A 17,604-nucleotide genomic window follows, 5' to 3' on the forward strand; every position below is an offset into this window, starting at 1 on the left:
AAAACTACTACTAAGATTTTCAGCAATTTCTTTCAGTTCCTCTTCTTTAACCATTGCTTTTTAGATTTTTTTTTTTTTTTTTTTTACACAACACACTCGTACAAACTTGCGAAGAAACACAACACAATAATAATGGGGATAATATAGTGCACTAACGAACTTGTTTCCACAAAATCTCTAACAATACTGGCAAACTTAATGTAATGTTTGAGAGTTTATTTTATCAGCATTAGTTTTATTGCAGCACGCGCTGCGAGTGCAATAAACTAATCACAAACGACCGCAATATGTATGCCATAATAGTGTCACACGTATGTGGCTGAGACAGCTTCTAAAGAAATAAAGTAACCTACTGGGCCACGTCGGCCACATATATGTGACACAAAAAACTCTTTTTTGATATTTTAAGCGAAAAAAACAGCATATCACTGACTAATATTTATTTTAGAATTACTAATCAAATTATTTACTAAATATTTTTTGGCTCCGGAGGATTTTTTTTTTTAAACTAGCTTGGCAGTCAACGTGTTAAACAATGTAGATCAAAGTCAACAGCCACTAACCATTTTAAAATGGCTAGTGTCACTAGCCATTAAAGTTTAATCTGAGGAATGTTCAGTATATTATGGATTTTAGTTAAACCAGCCATCCTAACGGATGAATTTTGGAAGAAGAAAAACAGTTATCTTAAGTTATCATTAAATTTTACCAAATAAGGCACCTCAGCAGCTGTTTGGGCACTAGCAAGAGCTAGGTGGTGGTTTATACAATGGCAATTGACCATGAGTCCACCTGTTTCATCTTTTAGTAGTTTTGCTTCTCCTTTGTGCTTCCCAATCATGACCACTGCTCTATCAGATCCTAGACCCACCAAGTTAGAAGTTTTCAACCCTATACTGCCAAGTGTTGCAATAATTTTTGTTAGTTATAGTTTCAGCTTTGCCATCGGTGATATTACAAGTTGATATAAAACTAATACTAAGCGATGTCTGTAGTTTCATCACAAAGAAATAATCTGCTGAATGCATATATTTTAATATTTCACATCTAATTTCTGAAGCTAAAATGTCAAGCAATCCTTGCATTATTCTTTCCGAAATGTAACGTGCATTCTTCCCAATATCAATGGTTTAAGTGTGTATAACCCATAGCCTTACAATGCTCAAGCAATTTTTCGTACTACGTAGTGTGTGGTAGTTCATTTTTTGCCAACCAATATATATAGATCTTAAAGTTCCCACAAAAGCATCTCTCTGCAAGTTATTCAAAACTTGAAATTGATTGTTCAATTTGTCCTAACCCAGGTTCTTCAAGTACACATTTTTGAATTATCAGTGTGTAACTTGCTTTGTTTGTGGTCAATTAAACTTTTTTTTTGAAGTCTTTTGCATGGTGTAGTCACCCAAGTCACTTCCATGTTTGTGGGTCATCTCTTTCTGTATTTTGTACACGTGGAACACATCATTCCATTATCTTTTACCACTAACCAATTAAATGTTTGAAACCAGTCGCTGTTTACACCTGATAAGCGGTGTTTAGAAGCACATTTTTCATTTGAAACAGACTGTTTTTTCATGAGATTGAGCTGCCTCAGCAATGTCCTTGTTGAAAATTGCCATGCCAGCTCTGTTGTTGTTTTCGTAATTTCATTTTTCTTAAAGAGTGTTGTTTTCTAATTTAACTTCTTACTCATTATGGATTCTTATTTTATTTTATTTCATTGCAATATATATTATTATATTTGTGCACCTGTATGGAGACCAAGACAAACAACGCATCTAACAGTTCACAGAAATTAACGTGGTGTACTAGCTTGTGGAATTATAATACTCAGCTTGCCATACAGTGAGTGAGTCTATTCAAAAAGTGTCCGAAAGATTTGAATAACAAAAGTGAATGAGTCGATTCAGTGAATCACAGTATTCAACCAACATATCGACACAGTCAACTGAATGGCATCTGATAGCTCAACATAAAGCGCATGACAATATTCTCGGTAATCTGGATTCGCAGCGTCGAACTACACTATGGCAGCATGACGTCAGCACAATGGTTGAATAGTGGGAAGTCTTATAACTGCATAGGTAGATTATGTACTGGAAACCAGAGTTCTACCAATCTTTTGGCTGTTTGTTTATTTGGTTTTTAAGGAGCATTAGCAACTAAGGCCATATTGCTCCGGGATATGCGGTGGTCATTCCCTGACCTTTCCACATCCTCCGTATTTGGTGGTCGATCTTTTGGCATCCAATCAAAATTCCAACCAGACTTGGCATTCGCTCCTGCCACAATGACCTCGATCACATAGTATGTTCAAGTTAATATTGATTGAGGTCAGTAATCAGTACCATACTGGTACCATGAGAATCGCTTAAATTTTAATTCACCGGGCGGTGTGTCCATTTGATTAAATTCTGTGATCCTGTGGGGAACGCTGAAAGAATGGTTTACTAGCATGTTGTGCCACATTGCACAATTGTTACAGGACTGTGCTACAGAACTGTACTGTACACTGGGTGATCACATCAGTCACAAATGACCACAACTGCATCACAACAATGCTAGATCCCACACTGCTCATACTGTCATCGAGTACTTAGCCAGGTGTGTGGCCAAAAATCCCAGCGGCCCAGAATCCTGACAGTATCTACCGTATTGTAAAAATATATGAATATAATTGTATATATTTATTAGTTTTTTGTAAGTAAAAATTTACCTTATTAGATTAATTTTATATATAAAGAATATAAAAAAATAAATTTTAACGACAAATACCTCTTTCAATTTGAAGATCATGCTTTCTGTTACAAAAACAGTTTTAAAATATGATCAGCAAATAAAAACGACCGAATTAATTTTATTTTATTATATTGCATTTAATTGGTAACTTTTCAAGTCTAATTTTGGTATTTGTATAGGGAATTTGAGCAATAATTATTAGCATTAGCAAGGGAACACGATGCAAGAAAGCAAGCTTATATAGCATCAGCCAAAAGACACACACCCTTCTCATTTCACCCATCCACTCACTCCAAATGTTTGTCTAGTTCTGCCTTGAATCAAGCCAGGTCTGTGCTTGTTAACAGGAGACACTGCTTCTACAGGGATGAGATACATTTAAACAGAAAAGGTGCAGGGATATTTGTAGATGCTATCGACGCAGTGTTAGGTGATTCAGAAAACTACTAGCTTGGGGGGGGGATACACAGATTAACAGTAGCCGCTGGCAGAGGTGAAAGTGTTTCTTGCATTGCTTCTATTGGAATGAGCAACAGCCTGGAAAACAAGGTCCAGGGGATTTCAGAGACTGCTGGAACAAGTAAATACATGAGCTGTGTAAGAGTAGCTAAGAATAAGAACAGTGCAGGTATACTTGCGTGTACACCAATGCTAAAAGTATAGTAAATAAATTTGATGAATTTGAAGTGCTGGACAAAGGCAGATATTGTTGGGATATTACAGAAATGGTGTCACACAGATATAAGGAATGAAAAATTGGAATTTTGGGTGTACAATGTGTACAGGAAGAATAGGAAGGGGTTATGCTATTAGTTAAGAAACACAAAATCTAAGGAAGTGCGGCCAGTTGACATCGTTGGACAGTGCAGTCGAGTCAGTTTGGTGTGACAAAAGCATTGGGAGAGCACATTTGAGAGTAGGAGTGTGTTATAGGTCTAATAACTCAGATAAAAAATGTACAGAGAAATAGTGGGCCAGTAAATCAGATTGTCTTATAATGAGATATTTTAATTTCCCTGATATTGTCTAGAACTTGTGGGTTGGTCACTCACACACTAGCAAGGCTTTTGTGGATTTATTGGATGTTTTCTACAGCAGCATGTTCGGGAGGCAACTAGAGGGAATAATACTATTGATCTGGTTATCAGTAGTGATTCTTCATGCATTAAGAATCTCCAGATAAAGGAACCATTAGGTGGCAGTGATCACAGTGTGCTGATGTGGGATTTACTCAAAGAAATAACTACCATCAGGGATAAAGAAAAGGAATTTTGCTTTCATAAAGGCGAGTACGGTGGTCTAAGACAGTATTTAAATCCTATACGGTGGGATCAACTGATGATATTCCCAACAGCAAATTCTAAATGGGAAGCATTCAAAGAATGCTTCCCATTTAGAAGCTACTAGGCTTTTCATACCAACTAAGAAATATTGTTCAAGGTTTAGGCCTAAATGGATATCAGATGAACTAATGAGTCATGTGGCAGAGAAGAAAATGCATGGGATACATATAAATAAAAGGTGACACAGAAGCCTACAGTAGATATAAGCTGATCAGTAATCAAGTCACAAAGGATGTTAGGCAGGAAAGGCAGATTACAAGAAATCTTTGGCAAAGGATGCAAACAAAAACAGCAAAAAGTTCTTTACTTATGTAAACTCTAGAAGGAAGGGTATGAACCAGATTGGTCCACTTGATATCAATGGTTCAACTGTCGATGATCCTGCTCAGGTAGCTAACAAATTGGATGAATAATTTGTATTTACATTCACACATGAGGAGTTATTCAGCGAGGGGAATGCTAGAGGTGTATTCAACTCTGGCAGTAAGCTAGATATTCTTGTAATAACTGACAGCAAAGTGAAGGAGAAATTGTTGAAGATAAATGTAAGAAAAGCAACTGAGGTGGATGGGACCTATCCAGTTATATTAAATGAGGCAGCAAAGGAAGTAAGCAAACCCTTAGCCATAATTATGACAGCTTCCTTGGATTCAGGGAGAGGTGTATATATGGACTGGAGATGGGCAAATGTGACCCCAATTCGCAAGGGAGGATCAAAGGGTGACATAAGTATAGACTTGTTAGTTTAACTTCTGTTTTGAGGAAATTAATGGAGGCACTGGTTAAAGAAGCACTGCAGGATAATCTAGTCAAAACTTCAGTTATTGTTTGGACACAGCATGGGTTTGCTAAGGGGAAGTCTTGTCTGACCAATTTGATTGGATAAAATGATGTGGTCACAAAGGAACTGGATGCAAAGAATAATTTTGATATCATATACTTGGATCTTAGGAAGGCTTTTGTTACTGTTGCACAGGGAAGACTGCTGTACAAATTGGAGCAGTGTGGCAGTGGGGAAAATTGCTGCTATGGATAAAGGGATGGTTAAGTGGGAGAAGACAGTGTGGTAATCAATGGACACTGCTCTTTGCAGACTAATGTTATTAGCGGAGTCCCTCAGGGTTCAGTGTTGTGTCCATTGTTTTCTGTATTTATCAATGATATTGATGAAGGTATATCAGGCTTAATGTCTAAGTTTGCAGATGATACAAAGGTTGGCAGGGTTATTAATGACACTATACTACTGTAACAGGATCTAGAAAAGTTGAGCAGATAGGCTGAGAGATGGCAACTGAAGTTTAACATTGACAAATGTAAAGTACTGCATATGGGTAGCAGTAATCCCAGAGTAATGTATCAACTGTGTGGTACTACACGCAGTGTGGTAGAGAATGAAAAGGACATGGGGGTAATTGTGCAGTAAGATATGAAGTTTTCTGAGCAGTGCAGACAGTCTGCAAGAGTAGCTCATGGTGTCTTGCCAATGATATACAGGAATTTTTCTAACAGGGATAAGGAGGTGATTATCCCCCCTTGTATAAGGCAATGGTCAGGCTACACCTTGAGTACTGTATACAGGTCTGGAGGCCTCATTTTAGGAAGGTTGTAGAGCTGATGGAATGAGTACAGAGAAGGGCAACAAGATTAGTGAATGGAACAAAGGTTTGCTTTTACGAAGAAAGGCTTAAGTTTTGCAAATTACAGTGTCTGGAGACTAGGTACCTGCAAGGTGATCTGATTAAGGTGTATAAGGCCTTGAATGGTTTGAGCATGCTCAATGCTGATGGGATTCTTCCTCTTGCCTAGATTCATTGCCCGAGGGGACATAAATTCAAATTGAGAAAAGACAGTTGTAGAATAGATGTGCAGAAATCTGCCTGTAGCCAGCATATGGTTGATTGGTAGAACAAAGTTCCATCTTTCATTGTAGGAGTTGACAGCTTAAATAAATTCAAGGGAGAACTAGACAAACATTTGGAGCGAATGAATGAGTGAAATCGGAAGGATTTTTTTTTTTTGGCTGATACGGTATAAGCTTGCTTTCTTGCATCATATGCGTCTACTAATGCTAATGCTAGTATACACCTGTGAGGAAAACTGACTGATAAGTGTTTGAATGGATTGAATAAGCTCAATGCTGATGGCACTTCCCCCTTGCTCAGACTACACATGAGGGGGCATAAATTCAAACCAAGAGAGTTGAGTTTGAATTTATTATGTTTGATGTGTAGAAGTTCACCTTCAGTCAGCTGGTAGTTGATTGCTAGAACAACTTCAATTTGTCAATAATTTGAAGAAATTCATGGAAGTACTCAAACTGTTTGAGGTGGTGTTTTTTTTTTTTTTTTTTGCTGATGTATAAGATTACTTTCCTGCATTTTGCTACTACTGATACTAATACTATCTATTCATGAGAAAAATGTATTTCTGTATTCAAATATATTAAAAAACAAGTAATGCAAAATTCTGTTCACTGTTACAAAGAATAATGGGGAAAAAATTAATTTTAAAACATCAATGATCACATTAAAACAAAATGAGGGTAACTACTATCACATATCCTACCAAATGAAGTTGTGCACTTTAAATATTTTTAAAATATTTAAATAATTAAAATAAATAATTAAATATTTAAGTATATAAAATATATTTTAACAAACTAAACAGATTAAACTTGCCATAAGAACATCTCCTCCTCCAAGAATTAATGGAACGGCTTCTGCCTGAACATCTGTTGGCAACCTAAAAAAAGTTATTGTGGCATAACTATTACCCACAGTAATTAAACTAAATATTACGATTAATTTATTAAAGAACTACAACTTTATTACCTAACAGTATGGATGATAATTTTATTACTAAAACTATTTGATTATATGCCACCAAACAACAGTTTTACACACAATACTATTTTGCACAAAATACAAAATTTTTACTCCCAGTAAAAATTTTATTTTTTTTTAATTTGTAAAATTTAACTGCACTTTCACTCATAAAAAACACAGAACATAAAAATTATAATAACACTTAATACAAAATAATAATGCTAATAAAATCCTAGAATACTAAGAGTGGAAAGACGAAACAACACTAAGAACAGAATAGTTTAACAAAACATTAAGAACAGAAAATTGTAAAAATACAATAAAGAATTGAATATAGGCAAATAATCCATTCCAACTATTGTTTCATTGAAATTTCTGTGCTAGCACCAGTGCTTGCAGACAACTAAGAAAAGCTCCTTTCTTTTCATTCTCATTAGTTTATCTGTGAATATTAATATTGGAAGAGAAATTCCATTATACAGGCAAACCTTCCAAATTCGGCAACCTCAAATCTTGATCACTGCTGGACCTTGGAATTTTCCAGATTTCAGCTGGTCATATTAATTTTACATAAAAAAAAAAAAAACATAACCAACCAATTTCTGTAATGCAACTAATTGCATACAACACAGTACGTGTATGCCATTCTTTTCAAGAGAAAAAATAGGTACAGTTCATGGAAAAGTACTGTACAATAAATACTGCAGAGCACAATAAATATTCAGTACAGTAAAAATAAAAATTTCTTCCTTTTCCCAAAATACATGCATGGCACATTTTGGAAGGGGGAAAGCTCATACCACTGCTTCACTGAAGTCTCGATGTTGGGAATCTAAAATAATACCTTTTCCACAACAGATAAAAACTCATCTATGCATTTTGTATAGGTAATTTTTTTTTCAATTACAAAATGACTATCTAAAATTTAAAAAGCATTTAACTAAACAGTATGTGGTGTGTTCAAGTTATAAGGTCTCCAAATTTATTCCTCATAATACATAAGATAGATGCGAAACAAGTAATTTTTCAACATAATCTCCTAGAAGGAACAAGCATTTTTCACAACTTTTCTTCCAAGCTGTGAAGATCATTGCAGGTTTGTTTGGAGATATATTTAGCCAATAGTGAATGGCCAAAGCAGCTGCTTATCAGCTAGGAAAAGTTCTGCCATGAAGAACATCCTTCATCGCTGGAAAGAACCAAAAGTCACTAGATACAAGGTTAGTTAAGTAAGGAAGGGGATAACTTCAATTTTGTTCTCTGCAAAAAAAAAAAAAAAAAAAAAATTAAGTAACTTAGCAGGACAACAGGGAAGGGCACTGTTCTGATAGAATCAAATGTGACTGAGTTTGCATGGATGTTTCTTTTGAAATGATAGGAGAAACTGTTTTTCAGAATCTCTTCTTCATATGACTTTTCTATCACAAGAGGAAGAGATTCTTTTCAATGTAGTCATGCAGTGCCCTTGGGAACACAATATGCAAGAATTATTCTATCCATTTCCCAGAAAATGGAAACTATCATTTTCTCCATACTTGCCAAAACACTGAACTTTTTTTGGACTATGTGACTTAGCATGCTTCCATAAAGCAGACTGATGCTTGGTTTCATGATAGAACAGTGGAATTCATTGTCACAATCAAGAAGAAAAAACCATTCATTGAAGCATCTAGAATGAGCACTGCTTCACATAACTTGACATGTCTTTTTGTACCCGAGGAAACTGACATCTTGCTCATTCAAAGACCATGAATGAATGTAATACACAAAGTCAACAGAAATGCCTCTAGCTGTTACTATTTCATCCACTCTTGATCTCCTATCATCCAAAACAACTTCCTCCACCACTTGGCAGATATTGGGTAGAGGAAACTGCTCAGAATGACTGCTACAAGGTCCTGGTAGTTAAGCTTCATTCTGGCAAGACTCCCATCTTTCACACCAGCTATAAACTTTTACCACATAATGCTCTCAGTACAAACTTCCAATATTTCCTAATGAATTTCAACAGAACTTTTCTCTCTTAAATGCAAATACTGGATAATGTGCCATATATGTCACGCAGAGAAATGCTTCCCCTCTGTGAACCAGGCAATACTAGTTGGAAAATGACTCTCATCAACTGGTGCAATAATACCACTATTTTTATTGGAGACGAAGTGATGAAATCTCTGTTTGGTCTCCAGGGCAAAGCACTTGAAACTGCCCCCCCCCCATCTTTTCCATCATGCAGAATGAATGATGTCTTTTGGAGTTATTGGTCATCGTGACAAGGTTTATGTTGTTATTTGGTTTTTTAGGAGCATTAGCAACTAAAGCCATATTGCTCCGGTGATATGCGGTGGTCATTTTCCTGACCTTTCCGCATCCTCCATATTTGGTGGACATGGACTCGAACCCCAGTCTAATCAAGAAGCATGTGCTATGTACTGCTGCTCCTGCCCACCTGGCTACGGAGGCACCATTGACAAGGTTTAATATTCCTTCATCATCATCAGTCACTTTCAATCCACTGCAGGATGAAGGCCTCTCCAGCAACTTTCCACTTCCTTCTGTTTTGTGCAATGGCCATCCATTTACTACCCACAAACTCATGAATTTCATCTATCCATCTCAGCCACTGTCTTCCTGGTTTTCTTCTAGCTCCTCTTGGGTACCATTCTGTTATTTTCATAGTTCATCTGTCATCATGTCTTCGAGCTATGTATCCTGCCCAAGACCATTTTAGCTCTTTAGTTTTGATAAGAATGTCCTTTACTTGAGTTTGCTGCCTAATCCAAGTGTTTCTCTTCTTATCTAACAGTCTGATTCCCAATATAATTCGTTCCATTCTTCGCTGTGTAGTTCTCAGCTTCTCTTCCATTCTCTTGGTGAGTGCCCAAGTTTCACTTCCATAAGTCGTGGTGGGGAGTATACATTGGTTCATTATTTTACGTTTCAGACAAACTGGGATATTGCTCTTCAGTATGTGACTATATTTCCTGAATGCTATCCATCCAAAATTTATTCTTCTCTTGGCTTCCAGCCATTTATCACTATTACAGCTAATAACTTGTCCCAGATAAGTATATGACTCCACCTTTTCAATTACTGCTCCTTCAATCATTTCCCTTTCTGTGGCATACTTGTGCATCATTACTTTTGTTTTAGCTATATTCATCTTTAGTCCAAAATCCTTACTAACTCTGCATAACTGATTAAGATTTTCCTCTAATTCTTTGGGATCATGGCTTATGACTACAATGTCATCTGCAAATCATAAATGATTTAGGTACTCTCCATTCACATTGACTCCTTTCTGCAACCAGTCTAATCTTCTGAAAGCTTCCTCAAGCGCAGCAGTAAACAACTTCAGAGACGTGTCTCCTTGTCGAACTCCTTTCTCGATTCTAAATTTCCTACTATCTTTGTCTAGTCTAATAAAGGAGGTAGCATTCTCATATTTTCTTCAAAATCATAATATATGGGGTATCTATGCGTTGTCTATCCAGTGTCTGAAACATTGCCTTATGCTGTATGGAGTCAAATGCCTTTTCATAATCCACAAATTCCAGACATAATGGTGTTTTATATTCATTTGCTTTCTCCATTAGCTGTGATATTACGTGAAGGTGATCCATAGTTGAGAATCCTGTCCTAAAGCCAGCTTGCTCTTTCGGTTGATTCTCATCAAATATTCTTTCTAATTTTTGATTTATCTCCTTTCTTATGCAGCAAAACTATGATTGCATTATTCCACTGCTTAGGTGTAACCCCTTTTCAAATGCACTTTGTGAAGAGCCTTGCCAGTTTTTGTGTTATGTCTCTTCCTCCCAATTTTAACAACTCTACAGTAACTTCATCTTCCCCCGGGGCTTTCTGATTCTTCATTTTCTTCAGTGCATGTTCTATCTCATCAGAAAGAATATCGGGTATGTCGTATGTGTTGCTAATTTGCAATTCATCTTCCCCACTGCTGGCATCATTCCCTCGCTCCTTGTATAATTCTCTATAGTAGTCTTCTGCTATTTGAATTATGCCTTCTCTGCTATTTATAAGTACACCATCGCTATTCTTCAGTTTCAGTATCATTTGTCTTTCTGTATTACTGCTCATGTCTGTTGATTTAAGTCCTTTGTTTTCCCTTAATGCTTGTTCTACTTTTCTTGTGTTAAATCTTATGTCCTCTCTGAGCCTCTTTCTAATGGCTTTGCATAACTCAGTATACTCAATTTTCTCCTTGTCAGTGTTTACCTTGCTCTTCATTTGTCGCCTTCAGTTCATCATAACAAGTGTTTCTTGACTAATTTTTTCTTCTTTGGATTTCTTTTTCCCTATTTTGGGAAAAAGAAATCTTGAAAAGAAAAGTTTCTTGGGCTTTATCACTTTCAGAAAGTTGTAATATTCCTCGTCGATATCTTGGTCCTGAGCAGTCTGCAGAAGCTCAAACTTGTTCTTAAGTTCCAGTGCATACTGCTCTTTCTCCTCTTCGGTTATCTCAAAGACCTTCTTATTATTTACTCAAGTCAGTTTTTTCCTTTCCTACATCAAGTGTGCATTTTACCATTCTGTGATCACTTCCAACATTTACCTTATTCAGGACGGTAACATCATTCATGATATATCTTCTGTTAGTGAGGATGAAGTCGATTTCATCAGTTGTAAATCCATTTGGACTCTTCAATGTCCATTTTCTGTTCACCCTTTTCTTGGAAAAAAGTGTTCATTACTGACAATCCTTGAGATTCTGCAAATTCCACAAGTCTTTCACCTCTTTCATTTCTTTCCCAAATTTCCTATAGGTCCCCTTCCTGCGCTGTTTTATCTTTTTCCAACCTTAGCATTGAATTCCCCCATAATAATAGTGTAGTGGGTTTTCTGCTCATCTAGAAGACTCTCAATTTCGGTGTATATTTCTTCAACCTCTTCATCACCATGGCTCGATGTTGGTGCACAAATCATTATAACCTTTAGATTGTACCTCTTAGAAATCTTGAGTATTAGTCTTGACACCCTTGATGATGTACTTTTGAATTCCAAAATGTTGTTTTTTAAATCTTTATGGACCAGGAATCCAACTCCACCTTCAGTCCTTTCACTGTTTCCATTGGTGTACAACAGATTTCCACTTGATAAACTTATAAGTGCTTCATTTCTTCTTCTTTCAGCCAAACTGATGATATTCCAATTCACATTTTCTAATTCCTTTTCCAGCTCTAATATCCTGTCTTCACCAATGAGTGATCTTACGTTGTAACAGGCCAAGTTCAGTTTCTGTGCATGGCTGCCTGATTGTACTCAGAGATTCTTAGCACCCTCTGCTTCCACTCTGATCCTCTCACTGCCACAAGAGGGGGGGAGTGAAAGCCGCTGGGGACTGAGGGCCATTTGTTTCGTCATGCTGTCATATGCTGGAGGGTTTGGTCTTTTCCTCTTCACGCTGACCAGGCATCTTAAAGCGAACCACTCTACACATTCGTTGCCACCTAAGTGACATAACAGGGCTTACCATCGAGAAGGTGTGCGTGAGTGGATTTTAGGGAGGCAGGCCAACTGGACTTCTCCTAAATCTTCTGTAATAGAAATATAATGGATCCATTAGTGTTTCAGACTGAGTGTCTGATAACACACAATACCTATTCCCCTCTAAGCCCCAATATTCCTTACGTTGATGGTACAGTTCTAAAATGGTTTTTGCAGGCCAGTCACTAGATAATCCACAAGACTGAATCATACAGTAACTCTCTAAGAGGCATCTGGATCACCTAACACACAATCTCTCTGCATCTACTCTGCCAGCTAGTGACTGGAGGCATTGACAAGGCAACGTTATGTCAAGGAGTTAAGTATATTCTTGCTGTGGTCTTGCCTAATCCAAAAATTTCATAACGTGTCCACACTCTAGTAATTTCGCTTTATCTACTGAATGTATCACAACTAGTGAAACCAACAAAAAAAATCTTATCCACAAAAAGACCTAAACCTCCCAAAATCTTCCTCATTCATTTAACAAATATACATGGTCTCAGTTCAACCTAAATGATGACCATTTTCACCTGTGATTTGACAAGTCCCACGTAATTGTTCTGACAGAATCAACCATTATTGGTTGGCTCAACCAGTGTTCATTTCAGTTTGTCTAATTATTTGCTCTACGATTCTTTCTGCTTCAAAGGTGGCACTTACATGTAAGTCTACTCTGATATTCCTAGTCAGAGATTTCCTAATTTGGAATCTTTTTGATCTCCTGTTCAACTTCAACTTCCTTTCATTGAAACTACTTATTCCTGTCTAATTTTCCTAACAATGAAGATATTTTTCATGGTGATTTTAATGTTCACAACTCTGGCTGGTTTTGGTTTTCTACTTATGGGATCTCAGTTAGAGATGTGGGACAATTGACTATGACTTACAAAGCTTGTTCATTTACTAAACAAAATATCACATAATCCTAATTACACACACATGATGTTCTTGATCTTTTTTTCCTTCAACAACAACTCTTCAAAATATACAGTCAATGCTAGTGGTCCTCTAGGCACCTCACATAACTTTCTGATGATTTTGTTCTCTCACACTCATGGCCACTCTCGGTGTCATGTTGTTTGGCATTATCAGAAAAAAAGACTGGGATGAGCTGCACGATTTCTATTCTTCTTTACCTTAACTGAATTACTGTTTTTAATCTACTGATCCCAATGTTTACTCAGATCATATCAATGAAATTATTCTTGTAGGGAAGAAATCTTTTATTCTATATTCCACCCTATAATCTTATCCTTTATCTAAACTTTGGTCTTTCAAAAAATGTGTTAAGGTTGTTTAAAATAAGAGTGTAGGCTCATATCCATATTTCCGGCTTCATTTTTTGCCAACACCAAAGCTTGCAATAATCATAAAACAGTCCAAACCCAATTTTGAATAGACTAAGAGTAGGAAACTGATGGCATTACTCCAATGGTTCCCAAAGCTGTGCTACCAAGCTTTATACTGTTCTGTATCACCTTTTTTGCACTATCTTATTCCACTAATGTTTTTGCTTCTGCTTGGAATAAATTTTGTTCACATCCAGCCAGTTACTAAAAAGGATGCTAAATCCCTCCTGTCCAATTATTTACCTATTGCATATACCTGTTAAATTTGAAAGTGTCTGCAATTCTGCCCAGACACGATAGGAGGAAATACATGATGAGAGCCTTGTCAATCAATTCAGCCCTGGAGGGAATGTGCAAGGCTCAAGGGGTAGAATTTTTTTCAGCGTGTTCTGTGCTTGTTAACAGGAGAGACTGCTTCTACAGGGATGGGATACACTTAAATGGAAAGGATGCAAGAATATTTGCTGATGCTATCGAGGCAGTGTTAGGTGGGTCAGAAAACTACTAGCTTGGGGGGGATTCACAAACTAAAAGGTTAAAAGTAGCCGCAGGCAGAGGTGAAGGTGATTCTTGCTCAACTTCTATTAGAATAAGTAGCAACCTGGAGCGAAGGGTGCTGGGGGTTTCAGGAACTGATGGCAGTCATCGTGAAACAGGTGGGTATATGGGATGTGTTAGGGTAACTAATAATAAGGATAGGTACATGTATACTTGCATGTATACCAATGCTAGAAGTATAGTAAATAAATTTGATGAATTTGAAGTGCTGGTCAAGACATCAAAGGCGGATATTGTTGGGATAGCAGAGACGTGGTGTCACACAGATATAAGGAATGCAGAACTGGAATTCGGGGAGTACAATGTGTGTACAGAAAGGATAGACAGGATAGGAACGGAGGAGGTGTTATGCTGTTAATTAAGAAAAACAAAATCAAAAGAAGTGCATCCAGTTGATATAGATGAACAGTGCATTGCTGAGTCAGTTTGGTGTGACATAAGCACTGTGAAAGCAAAAATAAGAGTAGGAGTGTGTTATAGGCCTAATGACTCGAATGAGTGCAATGAACAATTGTACAGAGAAATAGAGTTGGCTAGTAAATCAGAATGTCTTATAATGGGGGATTTTAACTTCCCAGATATTGACTGCAACTTGTGGGTTGTACACACTAGTAAGACTTTTGTGGATTTATTGGATGATTGTTTTCTGCAGCAGCATGTTTGAGACGCAACCAGAGAGGGTAATACTCTTTATCTGGTTATCAGGTGATCATTTGTGTATTAAGAATTTTCAGATAAAGGAACCACTAGGTGGCAGTGATCACAGTGTACTGATGTGGGATTTACTTAAAGATATAATTAGCATCAGGGGCAATTAGTGGAGGTAATGGAAAGGGTTTTTGCTTCTGTAAAGGTGAATACAGTGGTCTCAGACAGTTTTTAAATTCTGTTCAGTGGGATCAACTGACAATGTTACCAACAGTAAATTCTAAGTGGGAAGCATTCAAGGAATTAATCGTGGATGCTACTAAAAGTTTCATACCTATTAAGAAATACTGTTTAAGGTTTAGGCCTAAATGGTTATCAAATGAACTAATGAGACTTGTGACAGAGAAGAAAAATGCATGGGATGCATATAAATTATCAAGCGACTCAGAAGTCTATGGAAGATATAAGCTAGTCTGTAATCAAGTCACAAAGGAGGTTAGGTAGGCGAAGGCAGATTACAAGAAATCTTTGGCAAAAGATGCTAAGAAAAACAGCAAGGATTTCTTTACTTATATAAACTCTAAAAGGAAGGGGATGAATCTGATTGGTCCACTTGATATCGATGGTTCAACTGTTGATAATCCTGCTCAGATAGCAAACAAACTGAATGAGTATTTTGCATCTACATTCACACATGAGGAGTTAAGGTTTGAAAATGCCACAAGGTTATCAAATTGTAACGGGGTGCTTAATGATTTTGTAATAACTGAGAGCAAAGTGGAGGAGAAATTGAAGTAAAACATCAGAAAGACACCTGGGTTGGATGGGATCTATCCAGTTATATTAAAGGAGGCAGCAAAGCAACTAAGCAAACCTTCAGCCATAATTATGAGAGCATCTTTGGACTCGGGGGAGGTCCCCACGGACTGGAGATGTGTAAATGTATCCCCAATTCATAAAGGGGGATCGAAGGGTGACACGATTAATTACAGACCAGTAAGTTTAACTCCTGGTAAAATCCGGGTAAAATAATGGAATCACTGGTTAAAGATGCATTGCAGGATCATCTAGACAAGACTGCAGCAATAATTCAGACACAGCATGGGTTTGTTAAGGGAAAGTCTTGTCTGACAAATTTGATAGGATATTATGATGTGGTTACAAAGGAACTGGATGCAAAAAATAATTTTGATATCATATATTTGGATTTCAGGAAAGCTTTTGACACTGTTGCGCATGGAAGACTATTGTACGAGTTGGAGCAGAATGGTATTAAGGGTAAGTTGCTACAATGGATAAAAGGATGGTTGAGTGGGAGAAGACAGAGGGTGGTAATTAATGGGTGCTGCTCTTCGTGGACTAATGTTATTAGTGGAGTCCCACAGGGTTCGGTGTTGGGTCCTCTGTTGTTTTGTATATTTATCAATGATATTGATGAAGGTATAGCCTGATAGCCAAAGTAACAGAACCAACTTTTCTCTTCCTCAGTTATCCCTTCTATTTCTGTTTTCTGGAACAGCCTTCCTTCCCATGTATTTCCCGAAAAGTATTACCTACAGAAATTCAGCGTAATGGCAAGAAGTATCTCATCTTCTGTCATCTCTGCCTTCAACTCATGCACAATACTAAGTATGAGGGGGGGGGGTATCAAAAAGTTTGTACCCTTAACAAGAAATAGCCCTAGAAAGGTGAAACTTCACAGGATACTTTAATCCTTTGCTATGTATTCTCCATGTATAGCAACACATTTCTCCCATCTATGGATCAGTTGTTTAATGCCTTGATCATAGATGTCTGCACTTTTTGCCTGACACCACGATTCCATTTCACTTATGAGGTGGGGAGGAGGTGTGCTTCCACTGCTTTGACACGTCTTTAGTCTCCGGATCATACTGGTACACCCAGCATTCATCATTTGTGCCGCCTCTGTAGCCAGGTGGTCAGGAGCAGCAGTGTGCAGCACACGCTTCTTGATTAGACTGGGGTTTGAGCCTGTAACCACCATATACAGAGGATACGGAAAGGTCAAGGAGTGACCACCGCATATCCCCGGAGCAATATGGCCTTAGTTGCTAATGCTCCTAAAAGCCAAAATAACAATAATATCGTCATTTGTCATCAACCGATCAAAAAAGTTCTCAACATCTGCATTACACAAAATCCAACAGTTAGCAAGAACATTGCATTCATCATTGCTCCTGCAAAGGCATCAGCAATCTTGGAACCCATCATGCGGAGACCTTAGACATGTGCAGATGGTCATTTAAAATGCTGTGGGCAGACTCATAACTAATTCCCACTGCATTTGCGATGAAATGAATTGTCACACGTCTGTCACTCAGCACGAGCTTCTCAACCTTTGCAACCGTCTGTCTGTGGATGTTGACGGCCTTCCTTTTCTTGGAGCATCAAAGACACTTGTACAACCGCACTGGAACTGCCGTTTCCACTTTTTTACAGTGTCATAGGATGGACTATTCTGCCCAACACAGCTTTTATTTCTTCGTCAATTTCCTGAGCTTTCTTGCCCTGCAAATGCAGGAACTTGATCACTGCTCAATACTCCATTTTGTCAACCACAGCATCTTTCCTCAGATTCCGGGCTCCACTTCTGGTGTAAAATCGCTTACGGGAATG

At 37.5% G+C, this 17,604-nt stretch overlaps 1 protein-coding gene across 1 annotated transcript in view; it reads right to left on the reverse strand.

Moving 5' to 3' along the window:
- Positions 1-17,604, reverse strand: part of Ddx1 (ATP-dependent RNA helicase Ddx1) — a 339,750-nt gene that overhangs the window by 310,595 nt on the left and 11,551 nt on the right. Inside the window, exon 3 of the mRNA XM_090381389.1 lies at positions 6,761-6,824. Coding sequence (XP_090237515.1) covers positions 6,761-6,824 — 64 coding nt within the window. The remainder of the gene's footprint in view (positions 1-6,760; positions 6,825-17,604) is intronic.

Source organism: Mastigoproctus giganteus, chromosome 9, assembly GCF_048544385.1.
Source record: "Mastigoproctus giganteus isolate SK-2022 chromosome 9, ASM4854438v1, whole genome shotgun sequence".
Taxonomy (NCBI): domain Eukaryota; kingdom Metazoa; phylum Arthropoda; class Arachnida; order Uropygi; family Thelyphonidae; genus Mastigoproctus; species Mastigoproctus giganteus.